The following is a 13,766-nucleotide window of genomic DNA, read 5'->3' as shown; positions in this document are numbered from 1 at the left end:
TTCATACAGACACACTGACCGGACACTCCAGCACATGAACACTGCACTGAGAGAGAGGGGTTCATACAGACACACTGACTGGACACTCCAGTACATGAACACTGCACTGAGAGAGAGAGGGGTTAATACAGACACACTGACTGGACACTCCAGTACATGAACACTGCACTGAGACCGGGAAGGAGAGAGGGATATTAGCAGATGGAAGGTGGGGCTCTTGGAGGAGAGGTGTGACAACAGCAAACAGAGAGAATGAGGGTGGAGAGCTCTGTGCTCTCACCGCAGGGACGCAGAAAGAGCCTTGTCAGTGCTGACGGGGCAGCAGCACAGCCAGCAGGAGCGGGCCGATCGAGAGACTGACACGCCAGGAGGACAGCGGGACGTCTCCCTAGAGGGGTGGGCATCGGCGGGGCGGATCGCGGGTAACTTGTGAAGAAGCGAATGCCTAAGGAAGCACCCGCGTGTGTGTGTGTGTGTGTGTGTGTGCATGGGCAGGTGTGCCCAGAGTCCAACAGGGCTCGCTGTCTCTCTGTGTTGCTCTGTGATGAGCCTGTGTGTCTCAGACTTAGCGATTGGCTTTTGGCTGCGCTAGCCTGTGCCTTTACCCTGTCTCCTGGTGAGTCTGTCCCTGACTGCCTGTCTCCTGGTGAGTCTGTCTCCTGGTGAGTCTGTCCCTGACTGCCTGTCTCCTGGTGAGTCTGTCTCCTGGTGAGTCTGTCCCTGGCTGCCTGTCTCCTGGTGAGTCTGTCCCTGACTGCCTGTCTCCTGGTGAGCCTGTCTCCTGGTGAGTCTATCCTTGTGTGTCTGTGTCTCTGTGAGTCTGTCCCTGACTGTCTGTCCCTGTCTGTCTCTCAGTGACCTGGTCTGCAGCTCTGCTCATCGGGCCTCTGTCCTCAGTGCCAGCACTGCGCGTGCGGGGCAGTGTGTTTGCTAATTAGAGCTAATCGGGTCTGTCAGTTTGCGGCGTGAGCACAGAGCCTGTATTTGTACAGTGTGTGTGTTTGTGTACCGCTCCTGTGTTCATGGCTGTGTGGGTCGGTGAGCTATGCTGCCAGACTCGTTCAGTTGCCACCACTGACGCAACCGGCCTGAAAACCACCCTGACCGACTGGTTTACCCAGAGAGGCAAGGAGCAGGAGGGAGAAGAGGGTTGGCACAGCACAAGACAGACACCCTGACCGACGGGGGGGGGCGTGGCCCCCTGCTGTAACCCACTTTCTCTATTGTAGCTGGAACCCGAGCTGTGGAGGTCGGCAGCGTTGCCAATACCAGACACGCCCCGATATCACCTGACAGTCCCCCATCTGGACTGAGAGGGAGAGTGGCTCTGTGTGTTTCTGTCTGCACCGCCAGTGTATCGTGTACCTGTGTGTGTGGCTGTCTCTCTGCATGACCGTACAGCCTGTGTGTGTGTGTACCTGTCTCTCTGTATGTCCGTACAGCCCGTGTGTGTGTATACCTGTCTCTCTGTGTGTCCGTATGGCCTGTGAGTGTGCGTGTGCCTGTCTCTGTTTTTTCTTACTGCCTGTGTGTGTAACTCTTACATTGGCTTGGGTGTGATCACCAAGTGCAGAAGGTGTGAGTTTGCTCAGTGTGTTTGATAGTGTGTATCTCCAACAGCCTTTATTTATTTTATATTTTATACAGTGTGTGTATCTCCAACAACCTCATTAAGTCACTGGCAAGGAGAAGCAGCTCATTAATGTAAAAGCTGCATTAGCACAGCAGTGACATCATTTGACGTCATAAAAGCTGTCTTAAAACATATTTTGAGCATCGCCTTGCATAAACTGACCTATTTAATTAGACTGTACTTTTTCAGTACTTTAGTTTAGTATAATTCTTTTCTGTCTATTGTGCTCTTGTTGCGCAAGTCATTTGAAGTGTGTCCCAGCCTAAAAGAAATGTCGTAGTTATTATTCATCTCAGTAGTAATATTGTCGACACAGACAGTTCAGTCCCAACGATATAACACAATGTCTCGATTCCGCAGAAATGTCGTCGCTGTCTGAAGCTGACTATCAGTGCAAGCCAGGAGATGCCATCTGCAGTAAGTCACGCCAGTCACATTAGGAGTTCTGAGAACCTCACCGTGTTGTTTTGGGTTCGGGCTCTGTCACCGCCTCCGGGCGTCGGTGACAAACTACAACTACCACAGTGCACTGCGGCGCACGGCAGAGGGTCCCGGCCCGCTTGGTTCTCGGGCCCTCTCTGGGCCAGCGGGTGGTGAAGGTGGCCATGGCTGGGCCGCGGGTTCGACCTGTCAGCCAGCCCCCCACCCACCCCCCAGGGCTGACCTGGATCGCTGTCAGGAGCCTCCAGGGGGCGCTGGAGCAGATGGACGTCTCGGATGATCCCGCCGTTCTTTAATATCCCCAGCCCAACCTTAGCGTGGCCCCGCGCCGGAGGCAGCTGTGCTGATCACTGCCAGCCTGCGGTCATCTCACCCGCCGCCCCTCGGCCAGGCCTCCCAAGCCCTGACATAACCCGCGTCGCACCCGGCACCTCTCCCCCGGGGGGGGGGGGGTACCCGGGTCGTGGCCGTTCTGACGGAGCATCGGAGCTCCGACCCAAGAGGACGCGGATTCAGATCCCGGAAGGGGCACAGCTTCTGTACCAGCTTGCACGGCCGTCTCCGTGGACTTCACATTTGCTGTTCTTTTGCACTTGTTCGCTGGGCCTCCTCCGGTCAAGAGGCTCTGGGTGCAGGTAACGGCACACTCAAGCCCCAGCAAGCAGGGCCACCCTGATGGCGTGCTGCGATGTTGGTGCTGCTTGGCAGGAGATCGTGATGAAAGAGGCAGTGACCCCAGAGACATGGTCAGTCAGTGTCTCTGTGCTGTAGTGTCCAGTCAGTCAGGGTCACTGTGCTGTAGTGTCCAGTCAGTCAGTCAGTGTCTCTGTGCTGTAGTGTCCAGTCAGTCAGGGTCACTGTGCTGTAGTGTCCAGTCAGTCAGTGTCTCTGTGCTGTAGTGTCCAGTCAGTCAGTCAGTGTCACTGTGCTGTAGTGTCCAGTCAGTCAGTCAGTGTCTCTGTGCTGTAGTGTCCAGTCAGTCAGTGTCTCTGTGCTGTAGTGTCCAGTCAGTCAGTCAGTGTCACTGTGCTGTAGTGTCCAGTCAGTCAGTCAGTGTCTCTGTGCTGTAGTGTCCAGTCAGTCAGGGTCACTGTGCTGTAGTGTCCAGTCAGTCAGGGTCACTGTGCTGTAGTGTCCAGTCAGTCAGTGTCTCTGTGCTGTAGTGTCCAGTCAGTGTATCTGTGCTGTAGTGTCCAGTCAGTCAGTCAGTGTCTCTGTGCTGTAGTGTCCAGTCAGTCAGGGTCTCTGTGCTGTAGTGTCCAGTCAGTGTATCTGTGCTGTAGTGTCCAGTCAGTCAGTCAGGGTCACTGTGCTGTAGTGTCCAGTCAGTCAGTGTCTCTGTGCTGTAGTGTCCAGTCAGTCAGGGTCTCTGTGCTGTAGTGTCCAGTCAGTCAGTCAGTGTCTCTGTGCTGTAGTGTCCAGTCAGTCAGTGTCTCTGTGCTGTAGTGTCCAGTCAGTCAGTCAGGGTCACTGTGCTGTAGTGTCCAGTCAGTCAGGGTCTCTGTGCTGTAGTGTCCAGTCAGTCAACATGTACATTTTCACTGCCCCTGCAGATATCCGGGTCTACGAGCAGGAGGTGATTATAGTGCCGGTTCTCCTGCTGGCCAGCTTCCTGGTGACCTTCGTGTTCATCCTTCTGATGAAGTACTGCCCCGAGCGAGTGGAGCGCCTGCGGCCGCAGGGGGGCCTGTCACACCGCTCCCGCCCCCGGAGCCGGGCGACCCTGCACGGCATCGAGGGTGACCGGCCTCTCCTCCGCCTTCCTCCCCCCCTCCTGTCCCTCCCGTCCCCTTCCCTGTCCTCCTCCGCGCCGCAGTCCGTGACGTTGCGCCGGGGGACTGAGAGTGGCTGTTCTGCCCCCTCTCTCTGCAGCGCCCGCTGGCCTGGACCCCCTGGAGAACGAGTACATCGCCCTGGGGGGTTACTCCTCCCCGGTGTCCTCCACGCCCGCCTCGGACTCTGCTTACTCTTCCGCTGCATCCCAACTCACCGAACTGCCCGCCCAGCGCCTGCCGGAGTCCTTCCATGAGATATCCGCTCTCCCGCTCTCCTTCTGTCTGAAGACGAGCCCGGTCTCCCTCTACCGGGCCCGCATGGACAACAGGGACGTGGTGCTCCGAGTGCTGAAAGGTAGGAAGTGGACTCCATTTCCCGTGCGCCCCCTGACGCCCCTCCCGCCGTCCGTCGTCCCGGTGCAGCGTGGGATTTGTAGTGTTGTTCTCGGGACGCTACGGTGGGGTCTTGACATCTGTGAATTTCACGTTTGCGGATTCGCTTGTTTGCGATGAGGTCTGGCCAGCGGGGTCTTGCATGGAAGAAGAGCAGGGCTGGATGAAGCCGAGCTGAAGGTGAATTACAGCTTTCAGATTAGTGGCACAATAGACCGGGAGCTAGCGAGTGAGTGAGCCTCTCCAATGCCACCTGCCCAGCTGCCCACTAACCGGCATCTGCATCTCAGCCTGGTCTTGTTTCTGTATTGGAATGAAGGCTCCTGGTTATGTTGGCGGCGTGGGGAAGGACAGGCTGGAGACAACTTTACAGGCTCACCGACAACTCCATAGCCCTTATCATTACAGTGGGGCATGTTAATCGAGGAGGCAGAGAGGGAAAGTGCAGGCATCCGCTAGACGCAGAGGAGGGGTTCATGTTGTTTATTTTAACATTGCTATAGGTTTATGACTGCTGTTCTTTTCTTATAGTTCAATATTGTTATTTAAATTAACTTAAAGCCAATGCATTATTCCCTTTATTATCATATGCCCCGTGGCAAATGTCAAGACCCTACTGTACACGAGCAAGTGTTGCATTTGAGGCGTCAGTGTTGGAGTTTTTAGGACTACATTACCCATGAGCGCCTGCTCCTCCCTTTATTTTCATGGATGGCGGTAGTCATGTCGTTCCGTGATGGCGCTGTTTAGTGTTTGCGGCGTCCACCAGCACAATCGGCTGTCTGAACCGTTTGTCATCGATACTGGGGTTAATCAGGAAGGGGCCCCGCTGACTGACCCCAGTACAAACCAGCATCAACTGGTGAAGAAACAGAACAAATTACCACCACGAAGTGCCAGTCGTCAGGCATCTGTAAATACTGCAGGCTGGCACAACAAGTAGGAGACTGATTTGCCTCATTTTATGCTGTTTAGTGTCTGTAGCTGCAAGGCAGCATGGGAGAATGCCATCAGCTGCTGCTCCAGCCATAGTTCATGTTCAGTGTCACAAAGTGTTTCTGAACACCAGGTGGGTTTACCGCTCTGGGGCTGAAACTCCTGTTGTGCGGTGCTAGAAAGAGCCTTGTCAGGTACCCAGCGTTACGGTGGGGTTGTCTGCGCTGGTTGACGTTGCAAAGGTGGATTGTGGGACGTTTCTGAACGGCGAGAGGCCTCTCCTTCTGTTAGACTCGGCCAGTTCCTCGGAGTCCCATAACTTCATCGAGTTTGCCCGGTTCCTGTCCCGCCTGGGGAAGCACCCCAATCTGGTGGAGCTCCTGGGGGTGGTGTCTCTGCGTGCCCCCCTCATCACCGTCACCGAAGAGCTGGAGCACAGGGACCTGCTGGGCTTCCTGTGGAGGTGCAGACAGGTACTGCTCGACTACATTTCCCATCAAAACCTGCTGTTTTGGATAAAGCACCCTTTTTAAGAACTTTTGCATTATAGTAGAATTGGCATGACTAGTTAGTGTGGACTTACTGTAAGAGGCTTGTTGTGAAATGAAGTTTATTTTGATAGAATAAAAAGTGCCGTGATGCGTGATGGGATATGCATTGTTTTCTCAGACAGTTGGCTGGGGGGAGTTTGTTGCCGGTGTCGACAATAGCAAAGACATTCTGGACTACACTTCCCATGATCACTCACCCGTTGTTCTCAGCCTTACTATTGATAGCTATGAAACAGTTTTTATTGTATTTCTAGGATAATCTGAGTCTGGATAAGCCCTGTGATCTGACTGAGAAAAGACTCTTTATCATGGCCAGACAAGTGGCATCTGCACTGGTGAGTCCAACTGTGTGCTTGTCCCTGTGCAGTTTGTGTCTTTCATCCTTAACCTTCTGATATTCTCAACAATCAGGGTGTCTGTATGAACCCCTCTCTCTCTCAGTGCAGTGTTAATGTGCTGGAGTGTCCAGTCAGTGTGTCTGTATTAACCCCCCTCTCTCTCAGTGCAGTGTTAATGTACTGGAGTGTCCAGTCAGTGTGTCTGTATGAACCCCTCTCTCTCAGTGCAGTGTTCATGTACTGGAGTGTCCAGTCAGTGTGTCTGTATGAACCCCTCTCTCTCTCAGTGCAGTGTTAATATACGTAGTGTCCAGTCAGTCATGGTGCGTGTCTCCATTGTCTCTTAGGAGTTTCTGCACAACAAGGGCTATCTCCATGGTAACGTGGCAGCTCACAGTGTCCTGATCGGAGAAGATCTCACCGCCAAGCTGTGGGGTCTGGGTACCTCGTTCAGAGCATCCATGAAGGGCGCCATGCCAGTGGGAGACGAGGCGGGGCTGAGGAAGTGGCAGGCCCCCGAACGTTTGGCCAAGAGGCCCGCCACCACAAGCAGCGATGTGTGAGTGTGGTGCTTTTCCATCACCCTCCAGAGTCAGACACTCGGCAGGCCCCTGTATCATTAACAGAGCCCTGTAGTACAGTACAGAGCGGTCTGTAGGTAACAGAGTCCTATACTACAGTACAGAGCGGTCTGTAGGTAACAGAGTCCTATACTACAGTACAGAGCGGTCTGTAGGTAACAGAGTCCTATACTACAGTACAGAGTGGTCTGTAGGTAACAGAGTCCTATACTACAGTACAGAGTGGTCTATAGGTAACAGAGTCCTATACTACAGTACAGAGTGGTCTGTAGGTCATAGAGTCCTATACTACAGTACAGAGTGGTCTGTAGGTCATAGAGTCCTATATTACAATACAGAGTGGTCTGTAGGTCATAGAGTCCTATACTACAGTACAGAGTGGTCTGTAGTTGTTAATAGAGCCCTATACTACAGTACAGAGTGACGTATAGGTAATAGAGCCCTATATACTACAGTATAGAGTGGTCCGAACAGGTATAGGATGAGACTAAAATCTTTCTTCATTTATTACAGTAAGAAGATTTTATACTGCTGTGCTTTACTGTTTCAGGTGGTCGTTCGGTATTCTTCTTTTCGAGATGATCACACTGGGTGAGTTTGGCATTCTTGCCCACTATCTGTTCATGTCTCCCCTTTTTATCCGTAATATCACTTTTTCACATGTCTGATCAGTGTCTCTGTGCTGTAGTGTCCAGTCAGTCAGTCAAGTCAGTGTCGCTGTGCTGTAGTGTCCAGTCAGTCAGTGTCTCTGTGCTGTAGTGTCCAGTCAGTCAGTCAGTGTCTCTGTGCTGTAGTGTCCAGTCAGTCAGTGTCGCTGTGCTGTAGTGTCCAGTCAGTCAGTCAGGGTCACTGTGCTGTAGTGTCCAGTCAGTCAGTCAGTGTCCCTGTGCTGTAGTGTCCAGTCAGTCAGTCAGGGTCAATGTGCTGTAGTGTCCAGTCAGTCAGGGTCACTGTGCTGTAGTGTCCAGTCAGTCAGTCAGGGTCACTGTGCTGTAGTGTCCAGTCAGTCAGTGTCACTGTGCTGTAGTGTCCAGTTAGTCAGGGTCACTGTTTCTCTCTCAGGTGATCCTCCCTTCCCTGAGGTTCCTGTCTCAGAGCTGCTTCAGTTCCTGCAGAGAGATAAAACCCTGAAGAAACCAGTCAACTGCAGCAGCTCCCTGTAAGACCACTGACCGCCTTCCCTCCTGAGGAGGGGTTTGATGATGCTGTGTCCCCAGAGAGGGGTACGTGTACCTGCTCGCTACCACAAAAATTCCCCTCTCTCTCACCCAGGTATTCCATCATGAAGTCGTGTTGCCAGTGGCGACAGCAGGATCGCCCACAATTGGCTGAAGTTCTCCGCAAGCTCCAGTCGGGGGAGAAGCACGCCAATGACAGGACGGTGCTTAGGGTGCCCGAGCCAATCAGCATCTCGAAATACCTCCGGGAGGCGGGATATGGGGACTCCTACAACTACACTGTCTTTTGATTGGCAGCTGTGCTGTGCTGTCGAGTCAGTAGCCAAGAAAGGAAAGCCGGACAGACCAAAAGACAGACGCGCTGCACACCTCGAGCTCTGTAGCGCTACAATGATGTTGTTGCTGTCAGAGACAGGCGGCTCCATACGGAAGAGGACTGTTTGTGCCCGTTACTATGCGCCTCTGTGCCTGCCCATAGCTTTACAACATACTTCACCTCTGTCTCTTCTCTCGTTTGCTGTACTGTACATCCTTTCTGCTGTTTGATACATCCCAGTGTCCAGCTGTTGGCCGTTTTTCACTGGATTTCCCAGAGCTCTCGACCTGTTCCCTGTACAGGAAGACTGTACTGTTTCACTGCACTATGCACTGTATGACTGCTCCCTTTACCGTGTAAAACTTCCCTGTACTGTATATATTTACTGTATGACTATTCACTAAATGACTGTTCACTGTACTATATGACTGTTTACTGTGCCTTTTCATGGTCTGTTTCCTGTAGTTTCCTGCACTATATGACCAGAACCATTTCCAATACCATTCTTCACTGTATTGCAGTGTATTCTGTACACTGTTGTTCACTGTACTGTATTACAGCCTCGTTCGGTTCATCATTCTGTCCAGTATGTCCCAGCCTCAGTGCCGTGGGTCTGTCCAGTGTGTCCCAGCCTCAGCTGCTGTGGGTCTGTCCAGTAAGTCTGGGTGCGCTCAGCTCCCATGTCTGTCAGGCTGTAGTCTCCGGCCTGTCTCTGTGGCCAGCTCGTCCTGGCACTGCCCAGTCCTCAAACCTCCCTCCCTCCAGAACAGGGCATCCTGGGAGTCCCGCGCGAGCGCTGGCGGCAGTGTTGGTGCAGCTCGGATACGGACAGGCGCGCCAACGCAGGTCCCACAACAAGACAGGCGCGCCACAGATGTTCAGCAGACAGACGCGGTACAAGAATTCGACGCCCTGTTTATTGGCTTTTGTGGCATTGGGTTACAAAATCCGCTCGCGTACATATTCACAGTATTTACAGACGCCCGCCCGGCTCCCGCCCGGGAAAGTCCTGGCCCCGCGCCTCTCGCGCCGTCTCCCTCCGCTGGGAGGCAGAGAGGAGCCGCCGCCGCTGGGGGGGGGGGGGGGGGTCGGCTGCCCCTGTCTGCCCCGGCCCGGCCTCCGGGTCTCTCTCCTCTCCCCCGGCCCGGCCCGCGGCCCTCAGGCTCCGTACACGCTCTCGTCGCTGTAGGCCACGTACAGGAAGAGGTCCTCCGCGCGGTGGTCCTGCGGGGGGCGGACAGAGAGTCAGCGCAGGGCCACAGTCGGGGGGGGTACAATCGACCTGCTCCTCCAGCTCCTCCCCTCCCATCCGAAGGACGGCGCCTGTTTACAGTCTAATGTCCCCATCACTAGGACCCACACAGACCGCAGGGTGAGCGCCCCCTGCTGGCCCCACTCACACCTCTTCCAGCAGCAGCCTTAGTCGACCTCCCATCCAGGCACGGAGCAGGCTCACACCTGCCGAGCGTGGCGGGGAGAGAGAGAGCTGTCAGGACGGCAGAGCGGCCCGGGAGCGGACTGACCTGGTAGATCTGGGCCAGCGTGGCGCCGGAGGGGGGCAGGGCGTTGTCGACGAAGAAGAACAGCGCCTCCTCTGGCCGCAGGGAGATCCGCTGCCGGATCAGGAAGCAGAACTGTCCCACTGCGGAAGAGACGGACAGGGGGTCGGCCGTCAGTCGCGGGACAGGGGGGCTGCTGTGGCCGGTGCCCCTTGTTTAACCACCCCCCCCCCCCCCGCCCCCGCCCTGCCTCTTGTCTACCTGTCAAGTCGCTGGGGACGAGGTATTTCTTCTTCTGCAGCTCGGGGACCCGCGCCCTGGCCACCCGCTCCACGATGATCTGCAAAGGCACCATTCGCGCGCCGTTACCCACGGGCCAACACCCATCAAGCGCATCAAGCGCCGCAGGGAAAGGGGACAGGGGCGGACAGAGAATAACGAATAATTCCCTTTCCAGCTCCTGGGGAATCCCACCGCTGCCACCAGTGTGTGACCCCCCCACCTGGATGATGCTCCAGTCCTCTCCCCACACCCCAGCTCTCAGTGGGGAGGACAGCAGAGTGATGGAGCCAGTTCAGAGAGGGGGGGTTATTAGGAGGCCATGATGGGTGAAGGCCAGGGGGAGATTTGGCCTGTAACACCCCGAGAGAAATCTGGCAAAAGCAGGATCCTGCACAGGCACTGACGCGCGCAGGTGTGACGGGGAGGTTGGGGGTTCAGGGCCCCCGAGGAACGCTGCTGCTGTAGATGAGCAGGATCTGTCACCCTGATAAAACTCTCGCACAAAGCACCGGGCTGTGCAGACAACACACGCGCTCGTCGCTTTGGCCGGAGGCGTCGGTAGGGATCGGCAGAAACGCAGCGCTGACGGACAGACAGACAGACTCACCGGTATTTTGTCTGGGTGTTTTTCTCTGATCCTCTGTCCCTCTGCTCTCCTGACTTGCAGGGGCACGGACCGCTGGTAGCGACTGTCCATCTGCCGGGGGGGAGCGTGGGCGTGGGCGTGGGCGAGAGAGAGAGAACAAGCGAGCGCTTCAATAACTCCACCAACACGCACACGCACCGGCGCAGACCGCAGCTCCGCTTGATCCGCTGATCTTGTCATCAGACGAAATGTTACGGGGTCGTTGCGCGAAAATCATCGCTCAGCGCACAGCGTGACAGGTTGTGCAGCACATCCAGTGATGTCAGCGCTGCTTCATTATCTCGTAATTAGGGCGAGTGTGTTCCCCCTCGGCGGCAGCAATGTGCTTCCGTACGCCTGGGGGGACCCTTCCGCCCGATGGCGCTGTGCGGGAGGAATGCGAGGTGAAACCACCGCAACAGGGATGAGACGGAAACGAAGTCGGAGCACCTGGCAGATTTAAACCAGGTTGGGGGCGGGGGTGGGATACGTCGTTCTGAAACACCGGATCGTCACAGTCAGACGTTTCGATAGGAATGCTCACTAGACCACAGTCAAACGGGGCAAGGGGAGTCTGGACACTCCCTACGGCCATACTAACGGATTAGCGTCCGTGATGGTGACTAGAGTTAATTGCATGGCTGCGGTACCTCACACAGCGAACTACGGCGCGTTATAATGATCCGAGGTAAGTGGGTGTCTTCCCTGCCCTTGCGGACAAAACGGTGTACAGTACGGTACGGTACAGCAAGCTATGGAGAGCCATGATCAGCTGGAATAAACCCGAGAGCGTAAACTTCACCGCCGTACAGGGGGGGGGATCGGAGCGAGGCAGGGGTCCCGGACTCCCAATCGGAGTGGGTCGTGGGTTCAGATCCCGGGTAGGACCCCCGAGTACGACGCCACTGACACGTCCCCCCCCCTTTTTTTTCGGGGTCTATAAGAAGCCTGCCAGCGGTCAGGCGCCGGGTTCGCCACTAGGGGCGCGCCGTGCCACCGATGAGAGCCACAGTCACGGGTCTGAGCCCCTGCAGACACCCGGGCGTGAGCGCTCAGCCTCTCGGCCCTCCCTATCGCCTCGATCGACGGGCACGCAGGGCAGGGCAGGCTGACGGGTCCAGACCCCGCTGGGAGTGAAGCGCAGACGCCAGGCGTCAGCTGGCGCCGACATCGCATCACGGCACCGATCACTACAGCGCTTAGGGAAACGCTCTTACCTTGCAAAAGAGAACGGCAGAGTCCCGCAGATAAAAGCCGAAAAGCGGTGTTATTAGTACTTGCAGCGATAACGCTGACAGAAGAAAAGATTAACACCCCTACCACGCACCCTGTCAAATCCGTGCTAAAAGATGTCGACCTGCCTGCGTTTAACACAACAAGCTCTGATCCCGCCCTTTCCTCGGGCTTGTAACCAATAACCGGACCGGGCCTCAACATGACAGCGCAGCAGCCAATCGGAATGGGCGGGGGGCGTGGCCGACGTTTGTTGACAATGCTTCCACTGGCTAAGGGCGTTCGACTTCCCACCTCCCCGACGACGCTCCAGCCAATCGCGGTGCCGTTCGGTGTACTTTGGGGGAGGGGGAGCCGTCTTCCAATCAGAGGGACACGGGAGGAGGGGCCGGTAATTGACAGGCCGGCCGAGCAATGGCGATGCAGACACGTCGACAGGGGGCGGGGCGAGGAGTCCTGCAGTACGTGCGGAGTGTGGCGGAGTGTGTGCCGACAGCAGACCAGTGAACTCGCCCTGCTGGGACTGTCTGTGCGCCCGCGGTGTCCTGCGCTGAACTGCACGCCTGGGCCAACGCGAATGAGTCTCACAGCGTGAGGGACGGACGCGGCGTTTCAGCAGTCCGGACTGTGCTGCGCTAAGGCTCTGTACTGTATTATGCTGCGTGGGAGTGGACTGGGCTAGATTGCATTACACTGGGCTCAGCTGGGGCTCAGAATCACGATCTAATTTATTGTCCACCTACAGTGCAAAGTTTCCTGTGGCCTCAAACAACAATAAAACGTTTTCTATAACAGAGTACATTAAGTGTTTGCAACCGATGTAATATGAATGAAACCCCACACAATGCAGTACGAACCCATGAGATTCACGCGTGGAGCTGCCTTCATGCTGTACATACGCGGTCAGTGCAGCGCTCTAAAGTAGCTCAGTTTTTATTTAATAAATAAAAAAATATTTAAAAAAAGATTTACTAGGTACTGGGTACAGTCCCAATCCATTGGAAGTGTGATCCAGTCCAGGGTTTTATTCTGCCGGCAATCCGGATCCATTGGAAGTTAGATCCAGTCCGGGTTTTACTCTGCCGGCAATCCGGATCCATTGAAAGTGATACCTGCTCCGGGTTTTACTCTGCCGACAGTCCAGATCCATTGGAAGTCTCATCCAGTCCGAGTTTTACTCTACCGGCTATCCGGATCCATTGGAAGTGAGATCCGCTCCGCGTTTTACTCTGCCGGCAATCCGGATCCATTGGAAGTAATATCCGCTCCGCGTTTTACTCTGCCGGCAATCCGGATCCATTGGAAGTAATATCCGCTCCGCGTTTTACTCTGCCGGCAATCCGGATCCATTGGAAGTAATATCCGCTCCGCGTTTTACTGTGCTGGCAATCCGGATCCATTGGAAGTGAGATCCGCTCCGAGTTTTACTGTACCGGCAATCCGGATCCATTGGAAGTGAGATCCGCTCCGCGTTTTACTCTGCCGACAGTCCGGATCCCGTGGCTTAGAACCGGGGTTCTCAAACTGGTGCGCGGAGCGCCCCCAGGTGATACGCAAGATGACCCTGGAAATGTGTTGTGCGCACTGAAAAATTGGGACGGATTTTCATATTTTCTATTTTAATAAAATGAGTTTGTGTGTCAAAAACGCAGCCTACGTACTACGACACAGCACACGCTAATGCTTGAGTCGATACGAGAGCTAATAGGAAATTCCACATCATTGTATAGGAACGAGTGCTACGACTTTGTAACAGTGCCAATCTTGTGAGCACAGGAAAGCGTTATAGATAACAGAAAAATATTTCAGGACAGCTCTAGGTTAGAGAAAAATACGCCGAGCGTCTCAGTGTTTCGCTCCATTGCGCGTGAAATAAAAACTTCTTTTAACTTCTGAGACGGACTCCTGAAATGGAAACGGGGGGAAATGCAAGCCTGCGGATTGCTAAAGCAGGTAAGCCCCCACCCTGTTTGTGAAGAACTTTG

The 13,766-nt window shown here is 54.9% G+C and overlaps 3 protein-coding genes across 5 annotated transcripts in view; 2 read left to right on the top strand and 1 right to left on the bottom strand.

Moving 5' to 3' along the window:
* The first annotated feature begins 225 nt into the window (after nt 1-225).
* styk1b (STY kinase 1b) lies at nt 226-8,565 on the top strand. 3 transcript variants are annotated; one of them, XM_088939322.1, is made up of 10 exons: nt 226-396; nt 1,994-2,050; nt 3,628-3,813; nt 3,947-4,204; nt 5,470-5,651; nt 5,984-6,064; nt 6,415-6,626; nt 7,199-7,239; nt 7,711-7,807; nt 7,921-8,565. In XM_088939322.1, exons 2-10 carry the CDS (start codon nt 1,996-1,998, stop codon nt 8,114-8,116), a joined length of 1,308 nt encoding a protein of 435 aa, XP_088795448.1. In that variant the 5' UTR covers nt 226-396; nt 1,994-1,995; the 3' UTR covers nt 8,117-8,565. The 3 variants fall into 3 exon arrangements, with proteins under 3 accessions (XP_088795448.1, XP_088795447.1, XP_088795449.1); XM_088939321.1 differs by having other exon boundaries at nt 241-422; XM_088939323.1 differs by lacking the exon at nt 226-396 and adding an exon at nt 1,315-1,329.
* A 474-nt stretch (nt 8,566-9,039) lies between these two features.
* LOC148816453 (gamma-aminobutyric acid receptor-associated protein-like 1) lies at nt 9,040-11,958 on the bottom strand. The gene is made up of 5 exons (XM_088940101.1): nt 11,766-11,958; nt 10,531-10,620; nt 9,903-9,981; nt 9,666-9,784; nt 9,040-9,366 (listed from the first exon to the last, which is right to left on the bottom strand). Exons 2-5 carry the CDS (start codon nt 10,618-10,620, stop codon nt 9,301-9,303), a joined length of 354 nt encoding a protein of 117 aa, XP_088796227.1. The 5' UTR covers nt 11,766-11,958; the 3' UTR covers nt 9,040-9,300.
* Nucleotides 11,959-13,714: 1,756 nt separating this feature from the next.
* m6pr (mannose-6-phosphate receptor (cation dependent)) overlaps nt 13,715-13,766 on the top strand; it is a 30,208-nt gene continuing 30,156 nt past the window's right edge. The window contains exon 1 of the mRNA XM_088940046.1: nt 13,715-13,734. The gene's annotated coding sequence lies outside the window, so the exon portion shown is untranslated. The remainder of the gene's footprint in view (nt 13,735-13,766) is intronic.

The sequence above is a fragment of the Atractosteus spatula genome, chromosome 22 (genome assembly GCF_055471065.1).
Source record: "Atractosteus spatula isolate fAtrSpa1 chromosome 22, fAtrSpa1.hap1, whole genome shotgun sequence".
Taxonomy (NCBI): domain Eukaryota; kingdom Metazoa; phylum Chordata; class Actinopteri; order Semionotiformes; family Lepisosteidae; genus Atractosteus; species Atractosteus spatula.
The sequence above is the reverse complement of the archived record's forward strand: the minus strand, read 5'-3'. Positions and strand labels throughout refer to the sequence as shown.